Source organism: Dasypus novemcinctus, unplaced genomic scaffold (assembly GCF_030445035.2).
Source record: "Dasypus novemcinctus isolate mDasNov1 unplaced genomic scaffold, mDasNov1.1.hap2 scaffold_631, whole genome shotgun sequence".
In the NCBI taxonomy this organism is placed as follows: Eukaryota; Metazoa; Chordata; class Mammalia; order Cingulata; family Dasypodidae; genus Dasypus; species Dasypus novemcinctus.
In genome coordinates, this window is record NW_026688595.1 from 6,903 (window position 1) to 31,022 (window position 24,120).

The following is a 24,120-nucleotide window of genomic DNA, read 5'->3' on the forward strand; positions in this document are numbered from 1 at the left end:
AAGCAACTCAGGAAAAGCACGGCCGTGAGGCTCAATGTCTGGAATAGAGCAATTCCTCCTGTCAACCCAGGAGGAAGATCCACTGCCCCATTGAAAAAGGGCCAAGAGGAGAAAGAGCTCTTTTAAGGAAAAGCAAAGAATTCAAATGGCAGGTCAGCCTCAAAAGATGCCAGTCTTATTCGTGCTGGCAGAAATGTGGAAGAAGGTCCCACACAAGTACCACTGTACTGCCAGGAGACGGGCAAAACTAAGAAATCCGCTCCATGAGGTGCTGGTGCGTCTCTGTCGCCACGGGAACTCAATCTGCTGCTGGGAGGAGCACCAGAGAAGGAGTTGGCATCCGTGAGCCTGTGCCCTGGCAAGTCCAGGCCCACAGCCTGTGCGGAGCGCCAGCGCTCGTGCCGGAGGTGAGACTGTCCAGGGCAGCGTGGCTGATTAAGCAGCCCCCCCCCCCCCCCCCCCCAGTTCCCGGGCGCCCGCGGCCGTGAGCCAGGAGGACCCAGCCGAGGCGCAGCCCCAGGACCGGCAGGCGGCAGTGGACAGGAAGCCGGCGGCCCAGCACAAGCCAGCCCGAGCCCCGCAGCCACCAGGGAGCGGCGGAGTGCGCGGGGAAGAGGCCGACACCAAGGAAGCTGGGAGCCACTGCTGAGGGACACGGCCCTCCTTGGTTTTCCCGCCAAGCTGAGAAAGCGGGAGAAGGGCGTGACCTCCACGCGAAACCCCGCACAGCGCCAGGCGCTGCCGGGCGGGGAGGGGGCCTGGCTGGACTTCCACGGGGCGTCGGGGAAGCTGGGCTCCCCACGTGGCGCGGGGGGCTCTTCGGGAGCCTGCCCTCCTTGCTAAGGTTCCGGGGCGGTAAGACGGAAAACTACTGGGCACGAGAACGCGCACAGCCACGGGCCCGAGCCCACCGGCGGCCGGGGAGGTGGGGGCCCCGCTCGCCGTCACCGCTCGCCGTCACCGCTCGCCGTCACCGCTCGCCGTCACCGCTCGCCGTCACCGCTCGCCGTCACCGCTCGCCGTCACCGCTCGCCGTCACCGCTCGCCGTCACCGCTCGCCGTCACCGCTCGCCGTCACCGCTCGCCGTCACCGCTCGCCGTCACCGCTCGCCGTCACCGCTCGCCGTCACCGCTCGCCGTCACCGCTCGCCGTCACCGCCAGGGGGCGGGGCTCCCGGGCCCCGCCTCGCGCCTGCGCGCTGCATCCACCAATCAGCGCCGCGCCCGCCTCAGCGTGGCTGGCTGTTTGGGGCCCGCCGAGTGGAGCGCCGCGCCTCAGGGGAGCGTCGCGCCTGAAGGAAGCCGCGGCCTCAGGTGAGGAGGGACGCGCGGCGGGGGGCGGCGGGGGGCGGCGGGGGGCGGCGGGGCGGCCCTCGCGTTCACCTCTTCAGGTGTGAGGAGGGAAAGCGGCTGCGCGGCGCGGGGGCGGCGGGGCGAGTCTTCCGCCCAGCCGGGGGCCTCTGAGGGGAAGGCGGGGCTCTCCGAGGGCCGGGCCGGGCCTGGGCGGCGGGGGCGAGGGGGCAGCCCGCGCGCTGGACGGCTCCCGCGAGGGCCTGAGCGGGCCTGAGCGCGGCCCCCTCCGGCCAGCCCCGGTCAGCCGGGCCGGGCTCCGGGGCGCCGCCTCGGCCTGTGGGCCCCGGCTCCCGCCGCGTCCGCCCTCCTGGGTGCAGGGGGTGCGCTCTGGCGCCCGCCGCTCGCGCCGTCGCTGCTCCCGGCCTGCTGGCGGCGGCCCTGCCCAAGCCGTGGGTCCCCGCGGCCCGAGGTGCAGCGGCCCGGCCCAGCGGCGACCCCGGGCGGGCGGGGCCGCGGGGAGCACGGCGCGGAGCTGGCCTTTAACGGAGAGAATCCGCCCTCGACGTCCTCGAGGGAAAGCTCCGATTTATTTCAAGCGTACGGGACTCTGGAGGTTTAAGAGATCTCTTTCTACAGCGAGGAAACGTCTGGGGATGGCGTCCCGTGGAAGAAAGCGTGTGAGGAAATCGGGGACGCCAGCCTGGGAGGAGGCGGCGACAGGAGCCCCTGACAGGAGGAGAGAAGATAGCACAGGCCCGAGGGGTGCAGGGAAGGATGGCCCCCAAGGTACGGTACGCCCCAGACCTTGGCAAATATGGCGCATCTGGCAGTGGCAAGTCTCCCACAGCCCCCTCGTTTTGAACCCACAACTTCTTACGCAAATACAACCGTATTCTTGGCAAAGGTTTCGTGTACTTTGCTCCTCCTTCGATTCTCGTGCCCCCTATCCGAGGGACGGAAGCTTTTGTAGCATCTCTTCTTGCCTTGTACAGGCCCCGTGATTTCTAAAATGTCTGCTTTACAATGCAGAGTTTACTAGGACAGTGACCTTGCAGTGACCTGCATGATTGCCTCTCCAAAGTGGTCCTGGACCCTGATTTAACCTCATCTGCCCGGCAGAGAAGGGATTCCGTTTATAGGGCGACTTGAAAACTTTTGGTTGGCGAAAAGCCTAAAAGACTCCACAGTGAAGATGTCCACCCCACCCAAAGTCACCAAAATAACCTACATAACTTAAAAATCTTTCATCTTGTTTATTCTCGATGCAGGAAAGACCCCAGGAGTTGATAAGCGTGGGGAAAAAACACCGCCTGCAGAAACAACTGAGGAAGCTGTGGGGTAATGTGTTTAAAGTAATTTTTGCCTGTCAGGTAAAGCACTTCAAGAAAAGGCTACTTTGATTCGTGTAACGGGTATTGTACTTAAAACACTTGGCTGGACTTATTTCTTCCAAAACAAGCTTAGTATTTCACGTGACCTTAATTAAAATATTTTCGCATAATTTCTTCACAGGGATGAAGTGAGAAGTATGTTGGAAAGATTGGGAGGTATGTTTTAGGAGATATTTGTATTTAAGGAAAATTGTTTTAAACCATGTGACTTGTAAGATAGGAAATGTCAGTCTGTGGACTACATGACTGTAATTCAGTGCCTTGTTCTCGTGTATAGGATTTTACCTAAGTATTTAATGTGATGCAGCTTCATAGATTTCCTTACTTACGTTTTTAAATTGTTGATGTGAAGAGTGAGAAGGGCAGGTAAGAACCATGCTTTTATTATATGCATGTGTGAATTTAATGGACTGTGGGATATTAGAAAAATGGATGGGAAAATGTTCTGCCCTCTTTGTCTTCACAGAGTAAGTGATATACGTTTGGGGTTTTTTTCTATCAATTTTGTATTTTCTCCATTATTTTCTAATTTTAGAAAAATTATGTTCTTTCTGTTGAGGGACGGTAGTATAAATTTGAGCCTCCAAGATAACTCTTGATTGTTATGTTTTCCATTAATAAACTATGTGGTAGATAACTAAAGACAGCTTTGCTGGCTAGTGAGAGACATATAATCACGTCCAAAAATGCATCAGTTTTAAAATGCCACGCCAAATACCAGTTGCACTAACCGTGTTACGAGACAGTACTCTTTAAAAAAAGAGTCAGTTTTTGTGTTCTCTATATGGATCAGTCAGTCATACAGGCAAATATTTTGGAAAGCTTTTCTCTATTTGGTGGTGGAAAGGGCTGGTTTTGTGAACTCTCTTGTAAATGGAGTACTTTGGATGCTGGAAGTATAGAATGTGTAAGAGCACAACTATTGGAAAATAAGTATTGATGGAAAATCCATGACATACACTTATATTCATAGCAGTGCATTATTTGGGGAATGAAAAACTTTATGAAATTCTGCAATGAGGGATACAAATGCGTTATAAAAAGCTCTGATGCAAATCCCACATGGCCATGGTAAATCCATTTAATATGCTGTGAGATTTGTTTTGTTAGTGTTTATTCAAGGATTTTTGCATCTACGTTCATAAGAGAAATTGCTCTGTAATTTTCTCTTCTTGTGGTGCCCTTATCTGACTTTGGTATCTGAGTAACACTGGCCTCATAGAATGAGTTAGTATTGCCCCCTCCTCTATTTTTCAGGAGAGTGTGAGAACAACCAGTGTTAATTCTCCTTGAAATTGTTGGAAGAATTCACAGGAGAAGCTGTCTGTTCCTCAACTTTTCTTTGTTGGGAGATTTTTTGATTACTGATTCAGTATCTGTTTTTGTTATAGGTCTGCTAAGGTCCTCTGTTTCTTCTCAGTCAGTTTAGGAATTTGTCCATTTCACCAGAATTATCTAATTTGTTGGCATCCAATTGTTCATAATGTTTTCTTATAATCCTTTTCATTTCTGTAAGATCAGTTTTAATTTCTGATATTAGTCATTTGCATTTCCTCTCTCATACTCCATCACTTGCTCACTTGCTCTCTTTTTTGCCCTTTGTCAGTCTGGCTGAAAGTTTGTCACATGAATCTTTACAAAGAACCAACGTTTGGTTTCATTGATTCTCTCAACTGTTTCTCTGTTCTCTATTTTATTTATCTTTGCTTTATTATTTCCTTTCCTCTGCTAAGATTAGATTTTCTTTGCTTTCCTTTATCTAGTTCTGAAGATGTGAAGTGGGATGATTGAGTTGAGATTTTTCTTCTATTCTAATGTGGGCGTTTACAGCTATAAATGTCCCTCTGAGCACTACTTTTGCTGCACCCATAAGTTTTGGTATGTTGTGTTTTCATTGTCATTTGTCTGATTTCTTAGAATTTTCTGATTTCTTCTGTGATCCATTGGTTGTTTACGAGTGTGGTTTTTAGTTTCCGGATATTTGTGACTTTTCTGTTGTTCCTTCTGTGAGGGATTTCTTGCTTTTTTCCTTTGCGTTCAGAGAAGTTGTATCTTATGAGTTCAGTTTATCAAGACTTGCTGCATGACATAACATGTGGCCCAGCCTGGAGATTGATCCATTTGCACTTAGAAGAATGGGTATTCTGCTGTTGCTCGGTGATGTTTTCTCTCTATATTAGGTCTGGTTGGTTTATCGTGTTGTTCCTATCCTGTTTCTTTTCGATCATCCATATAGATGTTCTCTCCAGTATTGAAAGTGGTGTATTGATGTCTCCAACTATTTTTGTAGAACTCTCCATTTTTTAATCCTTCAGTTCTGTCAGTGTTTGCATCATGTATTTGGAGGCTCTGGTGTTAGGTACACATATAATTATACTTATATTTTCTTGATTGATTGGCCCTTTACCTATGTAAAATGCCCTTTTTTGCCACTTGTAACTGGTTTTTACGTAAAGCCTATTTTTGTCTGATATTACTGTAGCCACCTCAGCTCTCTTTGGTTAATAAGCACTTGCCTGGAATGGTTTTGTTTGGTTCCCCCCCCCCCCCCTCTCATCCTTTCACTTTCCACTGATTTGTGCCTTTGGGTCAAATGTGAGTCTTTTGTAAACAGCGTGTAGTTGGATCATGCTTTTTAAACCCATTCTGCCAATCTCTGCCCTTTGATTGGAGGGTTTATTTCATTTACATTCAAAGTAATTGTTGATGAGGCAGATGCCATTTGTCATCTACTTTGAGCAATTCTTAACCTTTTTTTGACCATCATTTACTCCTTTGCTGCCTTCTTTTGTGTTTCGTTTACCTTTTGTAGTGAAACGTTTTGATTCCTTGTCATTTCCTTCTCTGTATAATCTTAGACATTTTCTCATGGTTACTTTGAGGTTTACATTTAACATCAAAAATCTGTAACAGTCTTGTTTGAACTGATATCAACCCAACTTTATCTTTTTTTTTTTTTCCCCCCCCCCCCCCCTAATTATTCAGCTTTTCTTCACAGGAGTCCTAGACCACAGCAATGTATATATATAATATACAGCACTCCCACACATCCACCAGAAAACCTTTTCCCTTCCACAGTGATACTCTTACGCCCTATTCATATCATATTTACTTAAAGTGATGTACAGAGTCTGAGACATTAGCTTTCTAACAAGGTGACATCTGTGTTTACATTATGGTGCATACTTTAGGATACACAGTTCTTTACATTTTTAGTTATCCTATGTTTTACATTATGGTTTACATTATCAGTCTGTCATCTCCTATATGTTATGGTGTAATATTACATGTTTTATATCCATCCTTGTGTACTCTCAAGAAACTCCTCTCTTACCCCCCATTTACTTTGGTTCCACACATTTAACGTCCATTTTCCCTTCCACCTTGGTGCCCTCAGTGATAGCCAACCTCCGTTTCCTGAGGAGCCACTTCCAGAGATAGATGGAATAGTGTTCAGGGCCTAACTTGCTCAACTGCCCCAATGCCCTGGGAGCCACCCTTTCTCTCGAGGGATACAGTTCCCTCTATTGGATGGCATTAGTCCTCCCCAGGATGTGGGTCCACCCCCACTCTCACTACTTGGGTTTCTACCCCATGTCAACCCAACTTTAGCAGCATACATAATTCCTGCTTTGAAACCCTTCCTTCCCACCTTTATGTTGTTCTTGTCACAAATTACATCTTTTTATTTTGTGTGCCTGTTCATTATTATTTCATACATATGTTTGTATTTTTCGGTCATGGAAGAAAAATAGAGTGACAAGCCAAGAATGCAAGCGTACTGGCATTTTATATTGATCCATACAGTTACCTTTTCATGGATGTTTTTCTTTTCACATGGCTTCAAGTTACTGCCTAGTATACTTTTCTTTCTTCCTGAAGGGACTCCATTTCACATTCCTTGTAGGGCAGATGTAGCGGTAACAGACTTCTTCAGCTTAGTTTGTCTGGGAATGTCTTGATTTCTCTTTGTTGTCTAAAGGACAGTTTTGCCCGATAGAGTATAGAAATCTTGGCTGATTGTGTTTGGTTTTGGTTTGGTTTGGTTTTTGTTTATCTTTCACCACTTTTTGTGTGTCATCCCACTGGTTTCTGGCCTTTGTGATTCCTGAGGAAAGATCGGCACTTAAATCTTATTGAGGTTCCCTTGTACATGACAAATCACTTCCTTTTCTTATTTAGGATATCTCTCTTTGTCTTTGGCCTAGGCAGTTTGACTATAATGTGTCTCCGTGTGATTCTCTTTGAGTTTATATATGTGGAGTTTGTTGAGTTTCTTGGGCTGTGTCTATTGATGTCTTTTGTCAAATTTGAAAGTTTTTGGCCATTTTATATCTTCAGATATTCTTTCTGCCTGTCTCTTTCTCTTTCCTTTTCTGTGACTCCTGTAACTGTAATCCATGTGTTGGTTCACTTGATTGTGTTCCACAGGTCCCTTAGGCTTTGTTCACTCCCCCCCCCCCCCATTATTTTTACTTTCTGCTCCTCAGACTGGATAATTTCTATTGTCCTTTTGTCAGGTTTGTGGATTCTTTCTTCAGTCTGGTCACATCTGCTCTTGAACTCCTATAGTAAATGTTTTATTTAGTTATTTTGATCCTCAGCTCCGGAATGTCTATTTTGTTCCTTCTAAAAGTTTCTCTCTCTTTTTTGAATTTCTGCTTTTATTAATATGTCATTTTCCTGACTTTCTCTAGTTCTTTGTCCATGTTTTCCTTTAGATTGTCAAACTTACTTAGGAGAGCTGACTTAACATCTTTGATTTGTCATTCTAATGCCTGGCCTCCCTCAGAGTTAGTTTCTGTTGCTTCATTTTGTTTCCTTAAATGGGACATCTCCTCCTATTTCTTCCTATGCCTTGTGATTTTTAAAAAATTGAAATCTGGACATTTGAATATTCTGATACATTATCTCTGGACATTAGATTCTCCCCTCTGTCCAGCATTTGCTGGGTTTGTTTGCTTGTTTACTTGCTTGGTTCTTTTATTATTATTGTTTTCTTTGACTATTAAAGGCTGTAGTGTAAGTTGACTCCATGTTGAGGCTCTCCCATTCAGAGCTTAGCCCAGCTTATCTCGAGTCTATAGGTCAGCCTGAGATAAACATTTAGGGTCTTTTCGGATCTTTCTAAGCATGCATCTCATACTGGGTCCGTCTTAGCTTTCTCTACCCCTGTCTGCACAAATACTCCTGCTTTCTTAATTCCACTCTCCCTCCACTCACACACAAAATAGACGCTTCTGCTTCTCATGCTCTTGGACGTCAACATTGTATTTTAACGGATGTTTGTTATCTATATAGATGACATTACACAGTCTCTTCTTGCAAAGAGAAAAAGATTTGAGATGAATAGCAATGCTTTGCTTAATACCAATAACCAGAAAATTGAGCATGTTTGGAGAACACAACATCAGCAAAGGTAAGGTTGTTGGTTTTTTAGAGCCACCACGTTTATATCATTTCTTAGTATTCTTGGGTGCAAGGAAAAATAGTTATCTTCTTATTTTTAATTCTTTTGGCATCTTTAGTGGAAAATATGTTTGTTTTGATTTTTTTCTACGCACAAATAATTCCTCTACTCACCCCTTCTTTAGAGTGGTCAGTAGATAAAGGTAACCTCCCCCCTCTTTTGATAACAAGTGAGTTTTCTTACTATAAAAACAATTTGAAATCATCACATAAATGTAGTTTTTATATTTTAGCCGAATTGGGTTCACTTTTCTTTTGTTCAAAATCTGTGTTGTCCCAAAGCAGGGAAAAAGTTAAGTGAAATATTCCTCTTTGGAAATCTTATATGGTAAATAGATAGACTATCCCCACTGAATCTATTTAGCATATCAGAACCTGTATGCAGTTGAGCAAGAGAAAATGAAAACAGCATCTTCTCTTCATAGGTAAAATGAATGTTTCTGGAACAGTTTTACCTATAACAAAACCCCCTTAGTTTTTGAGAGCTAACATTTATGGCATGAGAGATAGCTCCTCTTTAGCCTCTTAAAAGAGTAGTCTTGAAAGCAGAATAAATTGTCGGTTTGACTTCTCTATTTTCCCTAAGAAAATTTAAGCTGGTATTATTTCTTTCTTTTTCCTTCTTTTAAAGTGTGAATTATGTCAGATCAACTTTGTTTTAACTGTGTTTACTTTTTCATATCATTATGAAATATGACCATGTTCACTATTAATGTTTTGCAGGGAGAATCTTAATTATGAATATTCTCAGCAGTTTTCGACTTTGTTTCATCAGTGGCATATAGATGTGCAGAAAGCTGGGGAACAAGAAGAAAAACTAAAGGTTGGTATCCGGCTTAGCTTTATAAGCACTCTATTGTAACCAAACCTCAAGTAAGCATAGAGAGCCTGACCTTGTAGTAGACCCATGGAAGTGAGCCAGGTTCCACTTCCCGTTGGTGTTTTTCCCATATATGTTTTTGCCCTGATGTCCATGAACCAGAGAAGTATAGGCATACACCATTCTCATAAAAGCCTGATACTGGTTCGGTTTCATGTAGTCCCAGTGACATGAATTTTCAAAGTAGCAAAAGAGGGATTCTTACTCGTTTGTTTAATGAAGTCCAGAGGGGCACATCAGCTTCAGGATTAGATGGATGGGGGGTAGAGAAAGGTTGGTCATGCAGTGTCTGCATCCTTAGGCCCACTCAGTATGGCAATCAAGACAAGTTCCTGCAGTCTTACACTTACTACCAGTTGGAAAGAGGCGGGGTAATTGCTGAGCAAAGTTCTTGAGAACAGATGGACCCTAGTGGTCAGGTGAAGAATTTGGCCTTAGCAAGGAAGGGTAGTTCACCCATAAATATAGGAGAGAAGGCAGAGTGTATGAGCACATGCGGACATGAAATAGTTAAATCATCAGGAAAGAGTAAAGCTGGGTGGAGGAGGTGCTTCTTCTAGAGGACATTGGAGAAGGTATTAAATAGATTCCTCAGGGTGGGCCAGTGAATGAACAAGGGAAAAATAGTTGCCAGGTAGCATTAAGGGTCCAGTTTACGTTAGTGATCATAGCAATCACGAATATACAGTGAGACTAGTTGGAATGGCTGTGGCAGTCTAGCTGGAGAGTTGGATTTTCCAGGGCTGGGGTTTAGCCAGGCAAGTGTGAGAAAGTGGAAAGGGGGCAAGGTATATGTGCAAGGAGGGTCGTTATAATTTTTGACCTGGGACTTAAGTTGGGAAGGAGGAAAGTGAGGGCATGGGGGTACACAAAGGGGGAGGTGAAAAGTTCTAGGATCCGTGGGTTTTAGGCCCTGATCCTTTATCGAGCTGTAGCACTAAAGTGAGTGAGCTTGGAAAGGTAGGGCATAGTGGTTGAATAGTGAGACGTATGGAAAAATATTAATGGTTAATAGCCTAGACTCTGGCACCTTGCTGTTTGGCATCCAATTCTGGTATGCTCAGTTGCTAGCTGTGAAACCATGGGCGAATTATTGCTGTGCCTTGGTGTCCTCATGAGTAAAAGGGGATAATAAGAGTTCCTGTATCATCAGCTTATTTTGACAATTAAATGAGTTCATCTGCAATAAATGTATTGGAAATGGTTTGGACAAGTCGCTACTATGTAAGTCTTTGCTTTGTAAGTACTACATAGATGTTACAGTTACTGGTAATGACAGATTCTGGAGTATGACTGTGTAACTGAGTGGCTAAAGTAGCCAGGAAGACCAAATCATTTCTGGAGAGAGTGGTCAGAGAACTGAAGGGCCAGCATTATTGGAAGGATAATCTGTGTGGGTATTGAAATCACCAAGAATTAAGACGTTTGCAAAATTGAAAGAATATTTACTACTTAAATACCATCCAGTCAGGCTATTATATTGGTTTTTTTGCCTGTTTGCAGTGAACACAGAGTTTTCATAGGATTATACGTGGCTATTGCAATCACCAAGAATTGACATAAGTTTTTCATATTCTTAAGAAACAGCATTTCCTACTCAATGAGTGCTAGATAGTAGTATTATATTGCTTTTATATGTTTGTAGTGAACAAAAAATATTTAAACTTAGTCACCATAGTTTTTCCAACAGAAAACATTAAAAACTTTGATTTTCAAACTATTCTTTTTTAGCTTAACTTTTGCTAAATTTTAAATTTTACCCCCAATTTCTTAGCACAGCTTTGTTTTTTAATTTGTAGGATATGTTTCGACAGCAACAAAAGATTTTTCAGCAATCTAGAATTGTTCAGAGCCACAGACTGAAAGCGATTAAGAAGTTGTATGAGCAGTTCCTAAAGGTCTGTTGCATTTGTTAACATGGTAATTTCTCACAAAACGTAAATGTATACATGGAAGTAGAATTTCCTTTTTTTCTTTCTGAATTTATGGGGGAAAACCATCTTAGTTATACATTTTCAGTTCGTTACCATTTTCTTTTTTGTATTCATTGTGCCTGATTTAACATAAATGCTAACTTTATTTTTATACTTGGGATTCGTTGATGGTTTCGTGGGAGTTACTCAAAAGAGGAAATGATGAATTGCGAACTTTACCTATAAATATACGTATCATGCACAAAACCAATACTTCATTGTCAGTTTAATCATAGTTTTTTGTTCAACTTTCAGTTTTTAGGGGAGTAGTAATAAATACATAGTTGAAAATATTAAGTCTATAACTCATTTCTCAACGTCGGTTGCCTTTCTTTGTATCCCCAGTATTTGTTAAATAGGAAGTATGCAAATGTAACGAGCCAATCTCTCTTTTCTTTTCAAATGTATTATATGAGTGTTTTTTGTCATATGACTATAAATGTATGTGGAGGTCAACTTAGAATCATAAAAAATGACCCAGGCTATAATAGAACGAAAAAGCCAGCAGAGGATTAACATTCTATGGATTGAGAATTACCTACTGGCATGATTCACACATTAACCCATTGTGGTCAGTGACATTGACCTCACAGTCGTGCAGATATATACTTATTGTTTAGTAACTATTCATAGAAGTCAGTGGGATCCTGTATTTACCCCTTTTCTTATTGTTGCCGGGGCTGCTTTTAGATAATCTTGTTCAACTACATGTGAAAATTGTCACTCTCCTAAGCTAATTAGGATGGTTTAAACAAACTGGCAAAGTAGTTTTGAAATATATATTGTTTGAAGAACTTTAAAATAATATTTTTCTCTCTCCTGTCTCTCTCCCTTTCTCCCTCTCCCTCTCCCTTTCTCCCCCTCTTCCTCTCCCCCTCCCCCCTCCCCCCTCCCTCTCCCTCTCCCTCTCTCTCTGTCTCTGTCTCTCTCTCTGTCTCTCTCTCTCTCTTACACACACACACACCGGTTATTTTCCTAGTAGAGAACTTGTTGGCTTGCTCTATTGTTCTCTGAGAACCAATTATTATTTGGTATGATGTTTTGATAAAGTAGTAGAAAAGGTACCTTCTACATGTTTCACTGAATGTGACCATGTAAGGCAGGAATTTGAGTATTATCTTTTGACTCCTCCATTTTCCTTATCTGTTACACCCAGTTACCACCAGGCCAGGCAATTTGTTTTACCTCTGCAGTGGTTCTTCAGTTTATTTCTTTTGATTCCCACTGATGCTGCCCTAGTTAAGTACCTCATCATTCCTTGATTATATTATTAAAACCCTTATCTGATTTCTCTTCTCTCCAATCCATCCTTCATAGGTCTGCCCTATCACCTTCCTAAAAAATATCTCTCCCTTCTGAAAAAACCCTCAGTAGCTTCCCATTGTAAATCCTTTGGTTTTCAAGATCCCTTCTATAACATAGCCCCCTTTTAAAATTTCATTTACTACGTTCTTTCTTTACTTGCACCCTTCCAGTGTTGTGGAATTTAAGAGAAGTTCAATTAATTGAGTATAGAGAGGCCAGGACTCAGGAATGATTTTGAGAAGGAAAAAATGGTTTATTGACGGCCGGCCGGACTCGGGAGCTTTCAGTTTGAATCCCGAGCCCCGAACAAGATTTTCAAACGTCTTTTATACAGAGAGGAAAGGCCAAATGGTCCCTTTGTTTCAGTTCTCAATAGGCTTCAATTAGCATATATCTCTTCCACATCTTAGGTAAGCTTTTAGCAAGGACTCCAGACATTCTAGATAAGCCTTGGTTTTTGCATTTCCCCTAAATACTTAAAGTTTACAGCTCTTGCATTGTTAAACATTTCCTGGGACTGGAGCCTGTTTGCCATTTTCCCTAAGGGCAGGACTGCAGCCTCTTATCTTTCCACACTCACAAGTCAAACAGCTTAGTTATTTCTGAAGAGACACAAGTCAAACAGCTTAGTTATTTCTGAAGAGACAAAGAGCCTTCCACCCATAGCCCACATCACCAGTTTAAGTGCTTTCTCCAAACTAACTTACCAGTACTTCCCTGCTTTTGCTTATGCTCTTCTCCTAGCATACTTTTTTTTCTATTTTTTTTAAATGTTACATTAAAAAAATATGAGGTCCCCATATACCCCCCACCCCCCTCACCCCACTCCTCCCACATCAACAACCTCTTTCATCATCGTGGGACATTCATTGCATTTGGTGGATCATTTTGGAGCACTGCTGCGCCACATGCATAATGGTTTACATTGTAGTTTACACTCTTCCCCGTCCACCCAGTGGGCCATGGCAGGACATACAGTGTCCAGCATCTGTCCCTGCAGTGCCACTCAGGAAAACTCCAAGTCCTGAAAATGCCCCTACATCATATCTCTTCTTCCCTCTCCCTACCCTCAGCAGTTACTGTGGCCTTTTTTTTTTTAAGATTTTATTTATTTATTTAATTCCCTCCCCTCCTCCGGTTGTCTGTTCTCTGTGTCTATTTGCTGCGTCTTGTTTCTTTGTCTGCGTCTGTTGTCGTCAGCGGCACGGGAAGTGTGGGCGGCGCCATTCCTGGGCAGGCTGCACTTTCTTTCGCGCTGGGCGGCTCTCCTTATGGGGCGCACTCCTTGCGCGTGGGGCTCCCCTACGCGGGGGACACCCCTGCGTGGCTCGACACTCCTTGCGCACATCAGCACTGCGCATGGGCCAGCTCCACATGGGTCAAGGAGGCCCGGGGTTTGAACCGCGGACCTCCGATGTGGTAGACGGACGCCCTAACCATTGGGCCAAGTCCGTTCCCCCTACCGTGGCCATTTTAATCCCATTTTCTTTACCTATTTTAGTTGGTTCTTTCTCCAACTAAATCAGAATTCATTTCCATTTTCTGTCACATAGCCACAATTGCATTTACATACCTATTATAAACTTCTGTGTTATTTTTGGTTATAAGTGCCCTTGTCTCACTGGCATAAGGGAGAGATCAGGTTTCTTTTTAATTCAACCACAGCAGTTAACTCAGTGTTGTTTTTTTATAGTAGGCCCTAGGGCACCAGTGTTTTTGAATGAATAGTAAAGATTTAAAACTTACTGTTTCTCATTACTTGAAGAGTTCATATCACAGATCATTTTATTCCCTCTAATGAAATCATATTAGGTTGACTGTTAGTCGTAATAAGCAGATTGTTGCCTTGTGTTTAGAAAGGTAATTAGAGGTTTTCAAAATTATGTCAGTTACTGATTTTGAGCTTCCAGTCCCCCCCCCCCACCCCTTTGACCTTAACTGTTCATGAACCCATTGTTTTGCACATACTACGGTTGGGCTGCCTATAATCTTTGACCCAAATGTGACATTTATTTCTTTAGTGGGTATTTTAGTCTTCAAGTATTATTTAGAATATTTTAAAATCTGGAATAAGTAGTGAGCATCATTTGAATATTTTTAAAGTTTCTGCTTTGGAAATTTAATCATACATGTTTGGGATTTGAGATGAAAAGAGGCTATCAGTAACTGAACTAGGCTTTTTTTTTTGTTTTAGAGTATCAAGGACTTGGAGAAGAGTCATGAAAATCTTAGTACTGAGGCGCACAGTGAACTTAAAAAAGAATTGGCTCTGTTGCAAAAGAAAATGTTGATGGAAACCGTAAGTACATTTATTTAAAGTTGAAAACTAAGGATTAATGTAAGCATTGAAATATTTTAGTTGGCAAAATATGCATAATACATATCTAAATATTAAGCCAATGTTTAATATCTCCTTTCACGTAACAGCAAAAGCAAGAGGTGGCGCATATTCGACAGTCTCTTCAATCCCTGCTACTCTAGAGATGACATCTGTTCAGAAGTCTCTTCGATCCCTTTTATTCTGAGCTCATTGAAGAAAGAAGTTGAAACTACATTACATGTGTTGTTATAATAGCATTAGCTACTGTTAAACCGCATTACAGTGATTTGGAAATTCTTCGTTAAAATACTGCATCTTGTTAACCGTTTCCTTGTTTCTTAACTGCAAGATCTCCTTTCTATTGTCATACCCCAAATAATACCCAAACAGTTATGTAAGTACCAGCAACTCTAAAGTCATATGGTTCATGAAATTTTTCTCCCTAACACTGTCAGGTGACTTTTAGCAATAAAGACTGTGGCTTTTAGCAATAAAAATATTTAATTTTAGGTTTGGGCCTCATTGTATCTGTATGAGTCACAATAGGTAAAAAACACAGGCACAGAAGGGTACATTGTCTTCCTGGGGCGGGGGAGCAGGGAGAATACCAAATCTCTTTTATATGTACATCCTTTTAATATACTCATTATGTTAGAAAGCCGATTTTAATGAAAATAAGATTTCGAACGAAAAACTGTTTTGTTGACTTGTAAAACTTATTGCAAGCAGTTTAAGTTTTATGTTGTGGAATAAATTAGACTGCTTAAAATTGTTGACAACTGAATAAGACAAGTAATATCAGTTCTGAGACATGCATTCACGAATATGCCATTTCTACAAAGACATCAAAATTTGATTCAACAGGCCTCACTGTTGGATCCCAGTATAGGTGGGGTATCCAATAATACCTGGTGCCCATCCCCTTTGCATAGGTGGGGTAACCAGTAACAGCTGGGGCATGCCCAAAGCAAGCTCTTTTCTTTCCCCCATTTCCCAAATAACTCTTTTTACTGGCCTAAAAAAATATTTTTTCATTCGATAGGGTTGGGTCCAATATTGAGTAACACATACCCTTAGCATTGATTTCATTTGCATTGTATAAACTTAATTGATCATGGTTTAAGTATTTCAGATCTGTCTGTAGAGATAAATTGCCTAGAATGTTTTGCTTTCGTTTTAATATTGTGTGTTTGCAAAGTTTCATTCTACATCCATCTCCAAAGTTGAATAATTCTTATACCTTTCATAATGTGCATTTTTATTTATACCCCCCATGGCGATTAGTTCCACCACCTCGGCAAGGGCAGGGCTAAATGATTTATTAAAGCTCATCTGTTCTTGCTTCAGAGCAAAAATAGCTCTGTCCTTGCTTTTCTCTGCACAAGCTATCTCTTTTTGCTTGAAGTTTTTTTTTTTGTCTTTATTTTTTTCATGTTATATTAAAAAAATATGAGGTCCCAATATACCCCTCACCCCCCTCACTCCACTCCTCCCCTCATAACAGCAATCTCCTCCACCATCATGAGACATTCATTGCATTTGGTGAATACATCTCTGAGCACCGCTGCACCTCATGGTCAATGGTCCACATCATAGCCCACACTCTCCCACAGTCCACCCAGTGGGCCATGGGAGGACATACAATGTCTGGTAACTGTCCTCACAGCACCACCCAGGACAACTCCAAGTCCCGAAAACACCCCCACATCATATCTCTTCCTCCCACTCCCTACCCCCAGCAGCCACCGTGGCCACTTTCTCCACACCAATGCCACATTTTCTTTGATTACTAATCACAGTAGTTCATGAATAGAATATTGCTTGAAGTTTGAAAACAGCTTCCTCTTGCCTTTCTGCTGCTAAATAGGATATGAGTCTAGGGACAAGGTTTCTTGTTCCAAGACTAAACATCCTTGAGAAATTTAACCACAGCTCTTGGCTGAATCCAGGGATACATGATATATAAGCAAGAGAAATAAACCAATCAGAGCCCTCCCTGCATATGAGTTTTGGTGTGCAAGTCTTTCATTCCCGTTGCAGCACCCCCCCCCAACTCAGTAGTTTCATTATTGCCCCCAATGTCTGTTCTCTGCATCCATCATTGTGTGTTCTGTGTGTCTGCTGGTCCTCTCTTTTGGAGGGAACAAGAACCGAACCTGGGACCACCCATGTGGGAAAGAGGCGCTCAATCACTTAAGCCACCTCAGCGCCCTGCTTTATTGTGTCTCATTGTATTTCCTCATTGTGTCTCCTTGTTGCGTCAGGTCACTGTGCCAGTCCATCACTCCAGCTTGCTCATCTTCTCTAGGAGGCACCAGGAACCGAACCTGGGACCTCTTGTGTGGTAGGCGGGAGCTCAGTTGCTTGAGCCACTTCTGCTTCCCTGTAATTTTTACATATACTAAAACATAGTGAAATCATCAGTTGGTAACTTTTGATTCAATAGGAAATTGCTTGACATTTGTATGGAATGACAGTTAAATAATACTATTTTTCTGATTTAATAGTTTTCAATTTATCATTTAATACAAAAAATATTAATATATACCCTTTAGGAGGAGTGGAGTGGCTTTTCTCCTGTTGTACTGTAAGTTTTAATTTGCCATTTTTACCCCTGTTAAGTAAAATAAAATGGCCACCTGCATTGGGTGTTGCCAGGAAGGACCTGTTTTTGAGAAAGCATTCTCCAAAAGAAAAAAAAAGCTATTGGCCAACAGGGGTTTGCCAAGAAAATGAAACAATGGGATGCCCTCTACAGAAGTGCAGATAAGCAATACCTGGTGATAAACCAGTTTGGGTCCAGTAGAAATTGCTAATCAGAATGGACAAGCATACCATACTAATCAATGTGTATCTTCTCTCCACTTTGTAATCCCCTCTCCACCTGTAAAATGAACACTTAAAATCAGCCAATCAGAACATTTCCTCACTCGCTTCTTTGTTTGCATTTGCCCTGTGTCAGCTAGCCCATTCCACCCCTTTGTTGGAGCTCCTTCCCAGCAGCAGTTTGGAAGCTACTTGTTTCATGAATAGTAAACTGTTCAAGTAAATTTCCAATGGTAATATCTTGTCTAGTATTTTATTTTAACACTCCCATATTCCACCCTTCTCTTCATTTTACGATTTTCAAAGTTGTTATAAACAGTTACCTGTAGTTACTGGTTTTACAGCTGTGGTAACTTATACAGGAACAAGTTAGTCTTCTACCATGAATGAATATTTGACATTTACTGAACAGTTCCTGAATTTTGCATTTTATAAAGTATTTTCATTTTAAGCCACAGCACATTGGTATAAAAATATTAAGTAGTTTTCAACCATCTAAAGTAGGCCCATATATGAGAATTTTGTCAGCAGTTACAAGGGAAAATAAATACCCTGAAATACCCTCTGTGTATTTATTAATTCACATAAGTATAAGTTTTTTTCATTTCAAGGAATATAAACTTTTCAATGTTTTTGTTCAATATGACTTTTTCTTGCTTAAGAAACATAAGTGTGTGTGTGTGTGTGTGTGTATAGTACATGTTCATCACTCCTTTATTTTTCTGATTAATTTTTTATGTAGCCTATAATCAGAATTGCCCGAGGGCTTTGGAGACACACAGGTTCTATGGTCACGACAGATGGCTCTGGAGTTCAGTGCCTTGCCAGTGGGCCCTACTTTGGAATTTGTGCTCCTGTGTGTGATGGAGTTGGACCTACACATGCCTCTCCTGTCACTTTTGCTCAACCTGTGGTTGGTGCTGGTGTTACCAGATTTTGTTTAGGTTCTTGACTTATGCTGCAGAAATGAATTTCAAGAGCATGTCGGGTGAATTAGGCCAATAATTTGTTCAGGTAGGAAGGGAAGAGAAATGGGAGAAAATAACAGATCAGGGGTCCCAGGTAGAGAGGATGGGGCTGAAAAGTGATAAAGAGGGCTGATTTACAGGCTACAATTTCCCATTACTGGTTATAAATTCCGAGGTTTTTTGCATGGCGATCCAAGCAGGGGAGAAGGCCACCAGAGTTAACGTCCAGAGGCAAGAGAGAGAACTCAGGCCTGGTGCCACCAAGGGGTGGGGACTCACAGATAAAAGACACGGCAAAGGACAGAGTTGGGGGCTTTTAATGTTGAAGTTTTGATATTGGAGTTTGGTGCTGAAGCTTGAGCCACAGGGAAAGAGGCAGAGCCACTGGCCTGATAGTATACGGCTGACCTTGTGGAGAGAGGCAAAGCATTGCCACATCGCCTTGATGTGGACGTTTTCCTCAGCCTTGAAACTGTAAGCTTACAAACCACTAAGTCTCCACCGTTTAAAAAAAAATCCAATGACTGCAGGTGTCTTTTCTGTTGTCCAAGTCTGCTTTTGTGTCTTAGGAAACATTGTACAGTGTGTTAAATAGAAGTCTTACAGTGTCTTATCGATACCATTCCTAAACCTTTTATCCTTTCTCTGGCTTTTATAAATGAAGTTTGTTTTGCCTTCTGTTGTGTTTTCTGACCAGTTATTTTTTTTAATATGCCGAGGCTTTTGATTTTTGAATGTAATTCTACATCACATAACCTCGTGGAATTTCTTAAATGTTTTCTCTAGGGTTCCCCAGGTATATTATCCTCCCACCCACAGAGAGAGATCATTTTCATTCTCTTGTCCCTCTCTTGTCTCATTGCTTTTTCCTGCCCCTTGCATATGTTCCAGCCTCCATTAAATGGCAGTGGAGGCAGTGTGTGGTTGGCCTTGTCCTTCACTTTGGTAGGAAAGGCTCAGGTGCTTTCATGTTATTTAAAATTGAATTTTTTAGTATGTATGGGTGCTGGATGCTAAATTATATGAAATGGCTTCCTAATATTGAACCATTTTGTATTCCTGGAGTAAATGCTACCTGGCCATGTTGTACTGATTTCTTGTTGTCCTTTTGGAGTCCGTTCAACAATATTTTATTTAGGATTTCTACATTAATCTTCAAAAAGGACCTTGGCCTATCAGTGGTGTTTAGTGTTGTTTGTGGGTGCTGCCTCTATCAGGTTAGGGAATTATGTAATTCTTGCTTCACAAAGACGATTTGGAAATTCTCCTTTGTTTTCTATGCTCCAAAATGGCTTATGTCGTTTGACTTGTGACTTATGTCATTTGGGACCTGCATGGTCTCAAATGGCTGGAGGATTCGTCTAGGACACTCTCTGGATCTGGTGATGTCATGTGCTTAGTTCCTGGATAATTTTCTTCTTTTCTTCAGTAAAAAATGAGTCTTTTAAAGCTTTTGTCTCTCCTGGCATTAGAGTAAACTGCATTTTCCGAAGTAACATGTATTTCATTTTGTTTTTCCAAACTTCCCTCTTCAATATCAATATTGATATTTATACTATATAGTTTCTTTTTTTCCTTGATTAAATTACCTACTGGCTTGTCTAATTTGTTGGTTTAAAAACACAATTCTATTCAGTGTTTTTGTTTTCACCCTCCTTAACTTCTGCTTCTGTCGTTAGTATTTCGAAATTTATAATTTCTTTTGGCTTCACTTTCTTGTATCTAACTTTTTGAGTTGAAAATATTCATTGACTTTTGTTCTTTCATGTTTATACAGATAAGCATTCGTGGCTGAGAATTTTTCTCTGATTGCGAGTTTAAATACATCTCGTAGATTCTGACTTGTGGTGTTCTTATTTATAATTTACCAGAGATTCTAACCCTTCTGCTTATATTTCCGCTTGCACCCATGAGTTGTTCGATAGGGGGATTTTTAACACATCTCGGTGGGAGGGCCCATTTGGCTTTTTCATTGCTCATTTGATTGGGCTGTGAACAGAGGGTATTCTTTCTCCCTTTAGTTGAACCTACTGATATTTGCTTTATGACCAAATATTTTCTCACTTTTTGTACGTGTTTCTTGTGTGCTTGAGAAGACAGTATGTGTTCTAGCTTCAGGTTGGAGTTTTGATCGATGTTCCTCATCTATGTTGTGTAAAAGTCACACCCTCATTTATGTTTGGCCCTGTAACTTGTTTTGGCAGGTTACATTTTCTAAAGGTGGCCACAACCATATATGCTATCCCACATGCTCTTATTACACTGTGACCTTAGCCCTACTCCTATGAGGTTGTAAGGCTATATTTTCTGCTTTTGAATTTAGGCAGGCCTCTGAACCTGCATCAACCAAGAAAATACAGCAGAAGTGATCGATGCCCTGAGTCTTCAGGGCCAGCTCATATAGAAGCCACAAACTCCCACCTTGGTCTTTCAGGATGCATGCTCTTGGAACCCACCCAACATGCTTTGAGGACACCCGTATCTCCTAGCACCTGGCACAGAGTCATGGGACCAAGGCAGTTTACATACTTCAAACCTACTTGTAAATCCTCTGAGGGCATTTTGCCTTGGTCCTGACTACCAAGGAAGAGCCATGAGCCCAGGACATGTCCTCTGAGTCCTAAGGAGTGAACCAGGGACTGGAAGTCTGGGGCATATGTCCAGAGCTAGGACATGTGGGCTGGTGTGTCTACATGGGTGCACCTGGTACCCTTCATGGTGTGAGGTGTGGGGACGCTACGGTGGAAAGTGTAGGGAGACCCGGAATGGGCATACAACAGCACACCAGGTTCTGCAGAGAGCTTGGTGTCCTGCAGTGGCCAACCAAAGGCCAGAGCCCACCCACACTGAACTCTGCCCAGCCATAAGCAGGGGAACCAGCTTCACAATTGTTCAGCCCTCAAGAAGGCTTGGCCTGGGAGAATTCGGACCTCAGCAAGGCCTGTGCTTGCCCATGAGAAAGTGAGTTGGTGTGACCCCATTGGTGTCCTGCTCTACTGGGAGCGCCTGTCCACTTCTGCTTGGCATCTCACTGGTCTCCCCCGTGACCCTCCCCCACAAAGTCCAACCCAGACGACGGGCTCTGGTGACCAGCACTGGGCCCAGAGGAGGCCCGACTTGACTGGACCTTGGTGGAACAGGTCCAGACCCAAAAGTGCCACCACCCAGGCAGGTGCATCCCTCCCCGGCTTCTTCCAGCTCTGCTGCCAGGCTTGTGTCAGGCTTGCTCGCCCCCTCAGGACTGTAGTCCTCCGGGGTGCCAGGCCCAGGCCAGGCAGAAGTCCCTGGACTGAAGGCACTGTCCGCGGTGCTGAGCTCAGCACTGTGGGGCGCTGGAGTTCTCTCTGCTCGGGTCCCACCACAGTGCTGCTGGACCTGCTATTTCAGTACTTCACACTGAGGAAGGCCCCCAGTTCCATCACTCTTGGGGCTCCCCACCCACCAGTTCACCCTGCTCATGGTCATCTCCTAGTCCTCCATGCCTCTGCGTGCTTGGGGCCTGCTCCTGCCTGTCCTAGGCTGTTCATTGGTGGAGGTCAGCAGCCCCCACTCCTGTCCCAGGAAGTCCCACACCCCTCGCCAAGCCCAGTCCCAGGAGTACTACTGTAGCACTGTCAGGGACTCTTGCGACGGGGCGCATGCTGAACTCCGTGCACCTGAGCCTCGCCTCCTGCACAGAAGGCCTAGAAAGGCTACTACCCCTCCCAGGTCACCCCCAACCTCCCCTGTCAAAGGCTCAAGGAGCACATTGCTTTTGTTCATGATCATAGAACTTCACCCTAAAAGAGACCTTACCTGAGGACGTCAGAGCGACCTTTAGAAAAGATTTAATGCCTTTTTAAAAAATCGAGACGGTTATTGTCTTGGCACTACAAAGGGAAGAGTTATTTGTTAGGGGAATAATATAAAGAGCAGACAATGACATGCCTTTCTAATCTGAGTTTTCATGGGCTCGATTTCTTTAAAATCCCATATATTTCCTTTCCATCACCTCTCCTTTCCTTAGCCAGATTGACAGGTTATCACATGTAATGTCCTAAGGCAGGGCTCTTGTAAAGCAGTGTCCTCTCTCCTGTCTACAAAATGTAAAACCCTCCCAACCCCCAGGAGATGAATGATCTAGAAGTAGGGGAAGGACTGGGCTAAGGCAAGCGAGGCAACGAGGCCTGAAAATATAAAGAGGGTAGTGAAGGACTGTGTTAGTCAGCAAAATGGGTGCTGATGCAAAATACCAGAAATTGGTTGGTTTTTATAAAGGGTATTTATTTTGGATAGGAGCTTACAGATTTCAGTCTGTAAGCATAAGTTACTTCCCTCACCAAAGTGTTTTCACATGTTGGAGCAAGATGACTGCTGATGTCTGCAAGAGTTCAGGCTTCCTAGGGTCTTCTGGGCTCAAGCCTCGGGTTTCTCCACAAGGTCAGCTGTAGACTCTGAGGCTTTCTAGGCTTTGCCTCTCTCCACAAGGTCAGCTGTAGAATATCAGGCCAATGGCTCTGTCTCTCTCCCTGGGGCTCCAGCTTTAGCATCAAACTCCAACCTCAAAACTCCAACATTAAAAGCCTCAACTCTGTCCTTTGCCATGGCTTTTACCTGTGAGTCCCCACCCATCAAGAGGCAGGGACTAAACACCCTAATTACATGGCCAAATCAAAGCCTCAATCATAACTCAATCGCTCCCAGTTACAGACCAGATTACAAACATAATCCAATATCTATTTTTAGAATTCATAACCATATCAAACTGCTAAAAGGACTATGGCATTAAATAGTTCCTCTCCCCAAACCTTATGTTCTCTAACATTTCCAAATATATTTTTTTCAGCAGACAATATATATTGTTCTAAACCCAAGTGTTACTGAGGTATGATTTACATGAAATAATCTACCCAATTTGATAAGTTTTGACACCTGTGTATCCCTGGGAACCCACCCCCACATTCTGCATAGTGAAAATTTTTTACTTAATTTCCTTCAGCTGCCAATGCCCAATACCAGAAATGCGTTGGCTTTTGTAATGGGAATTATAAAATTCCCATTACAAAATTACAAAATTACCCTGCTCAATCTTATAATTCTGAGGCTGTGCAAATATTCTAGTAAGGCTTCTTCGAGATGTTGTCTCACCACAGGTCGGCTGCTGCCGATCCTGAACTCCTGCCACATGGCAAGGCCCAGTGACTACCAGTCTCTGCCATGGTCTCTGCCTTCACATTGCTTCAGCTTCAGATGTTCTGCTTTTTCTGGTCTCCCTCTCAGCATCTCCGGTTTCTCTGTCCTCACATCTGCAAGTGAGCCTGGAGTCCTCTCTCCCCTGGCAGGGTAACATGGCGGCTCTCTTTCTCTGTTCGTCTCTGCATGTTTCTCCTGTTCATAAAGGACTCCAGCAAGAGGGATGAGTCCCATGCTGGGTCCCACTCACTGAAAGACTAGAAAGGTTCCCAACTGATTTCATCCAATCAAAGGGTCGCACACTGCCTGCAAGGCACCAGTTTAGAATAGAATTTTCTGGGCTCCCAATAAAAGGCTCAAACCAATACCATATCCTTTACCACCAAAAGTTTCTCCCTAGCCCTTTTTAGTGCCTTCCTGCACCCTCCCTCCCTCCACACTGCTCCCAAAGTAACCGTCAATCTGATGGTGGCTGTGATAGCTTATTTTTCAACTTGCAAAGTTATATGACAGGGGTCATAAA

The 24,120-nt window shown here is 43.1% G+C and overlaps 1 protein-coding gene across 1 annotated transcript; it reads left to right on the forward strand.

Annotated features, from left to right (window-relative positions):
* Positions 1-355: 355 nt before the first annotated feature.
* Positions 356-15,140, forward strand: LOC131277839 (synaptonemal complex protein 3-like). The gene is made up of 9 exons (XM_058292946.2): positions 356-1,314; positions 1,930-2,079; positions 2,562-2,631; positions 2,806-2,840; positions 7,986-8,103; positions 8,877-8,976; positions 10,833-10,931; positions 14,506-14,610; positions 14,739-15,140. The coding sequence occupies exons 2-9, from the start codon at positions 1,947-1,949 to the stop codon at positions 14,790-14,792; spliced, it is 714 nt and encodes a 237-aa protein (XP_058148929.2). The 5' UTR covers positions 356-1,314; positions 1,930-1,946; the 3' UTR covers positions 14,793-15,140.
* The last annotated feature ends 8,980 nt before the right edge of the window (positions 15,141-24,120 follow it).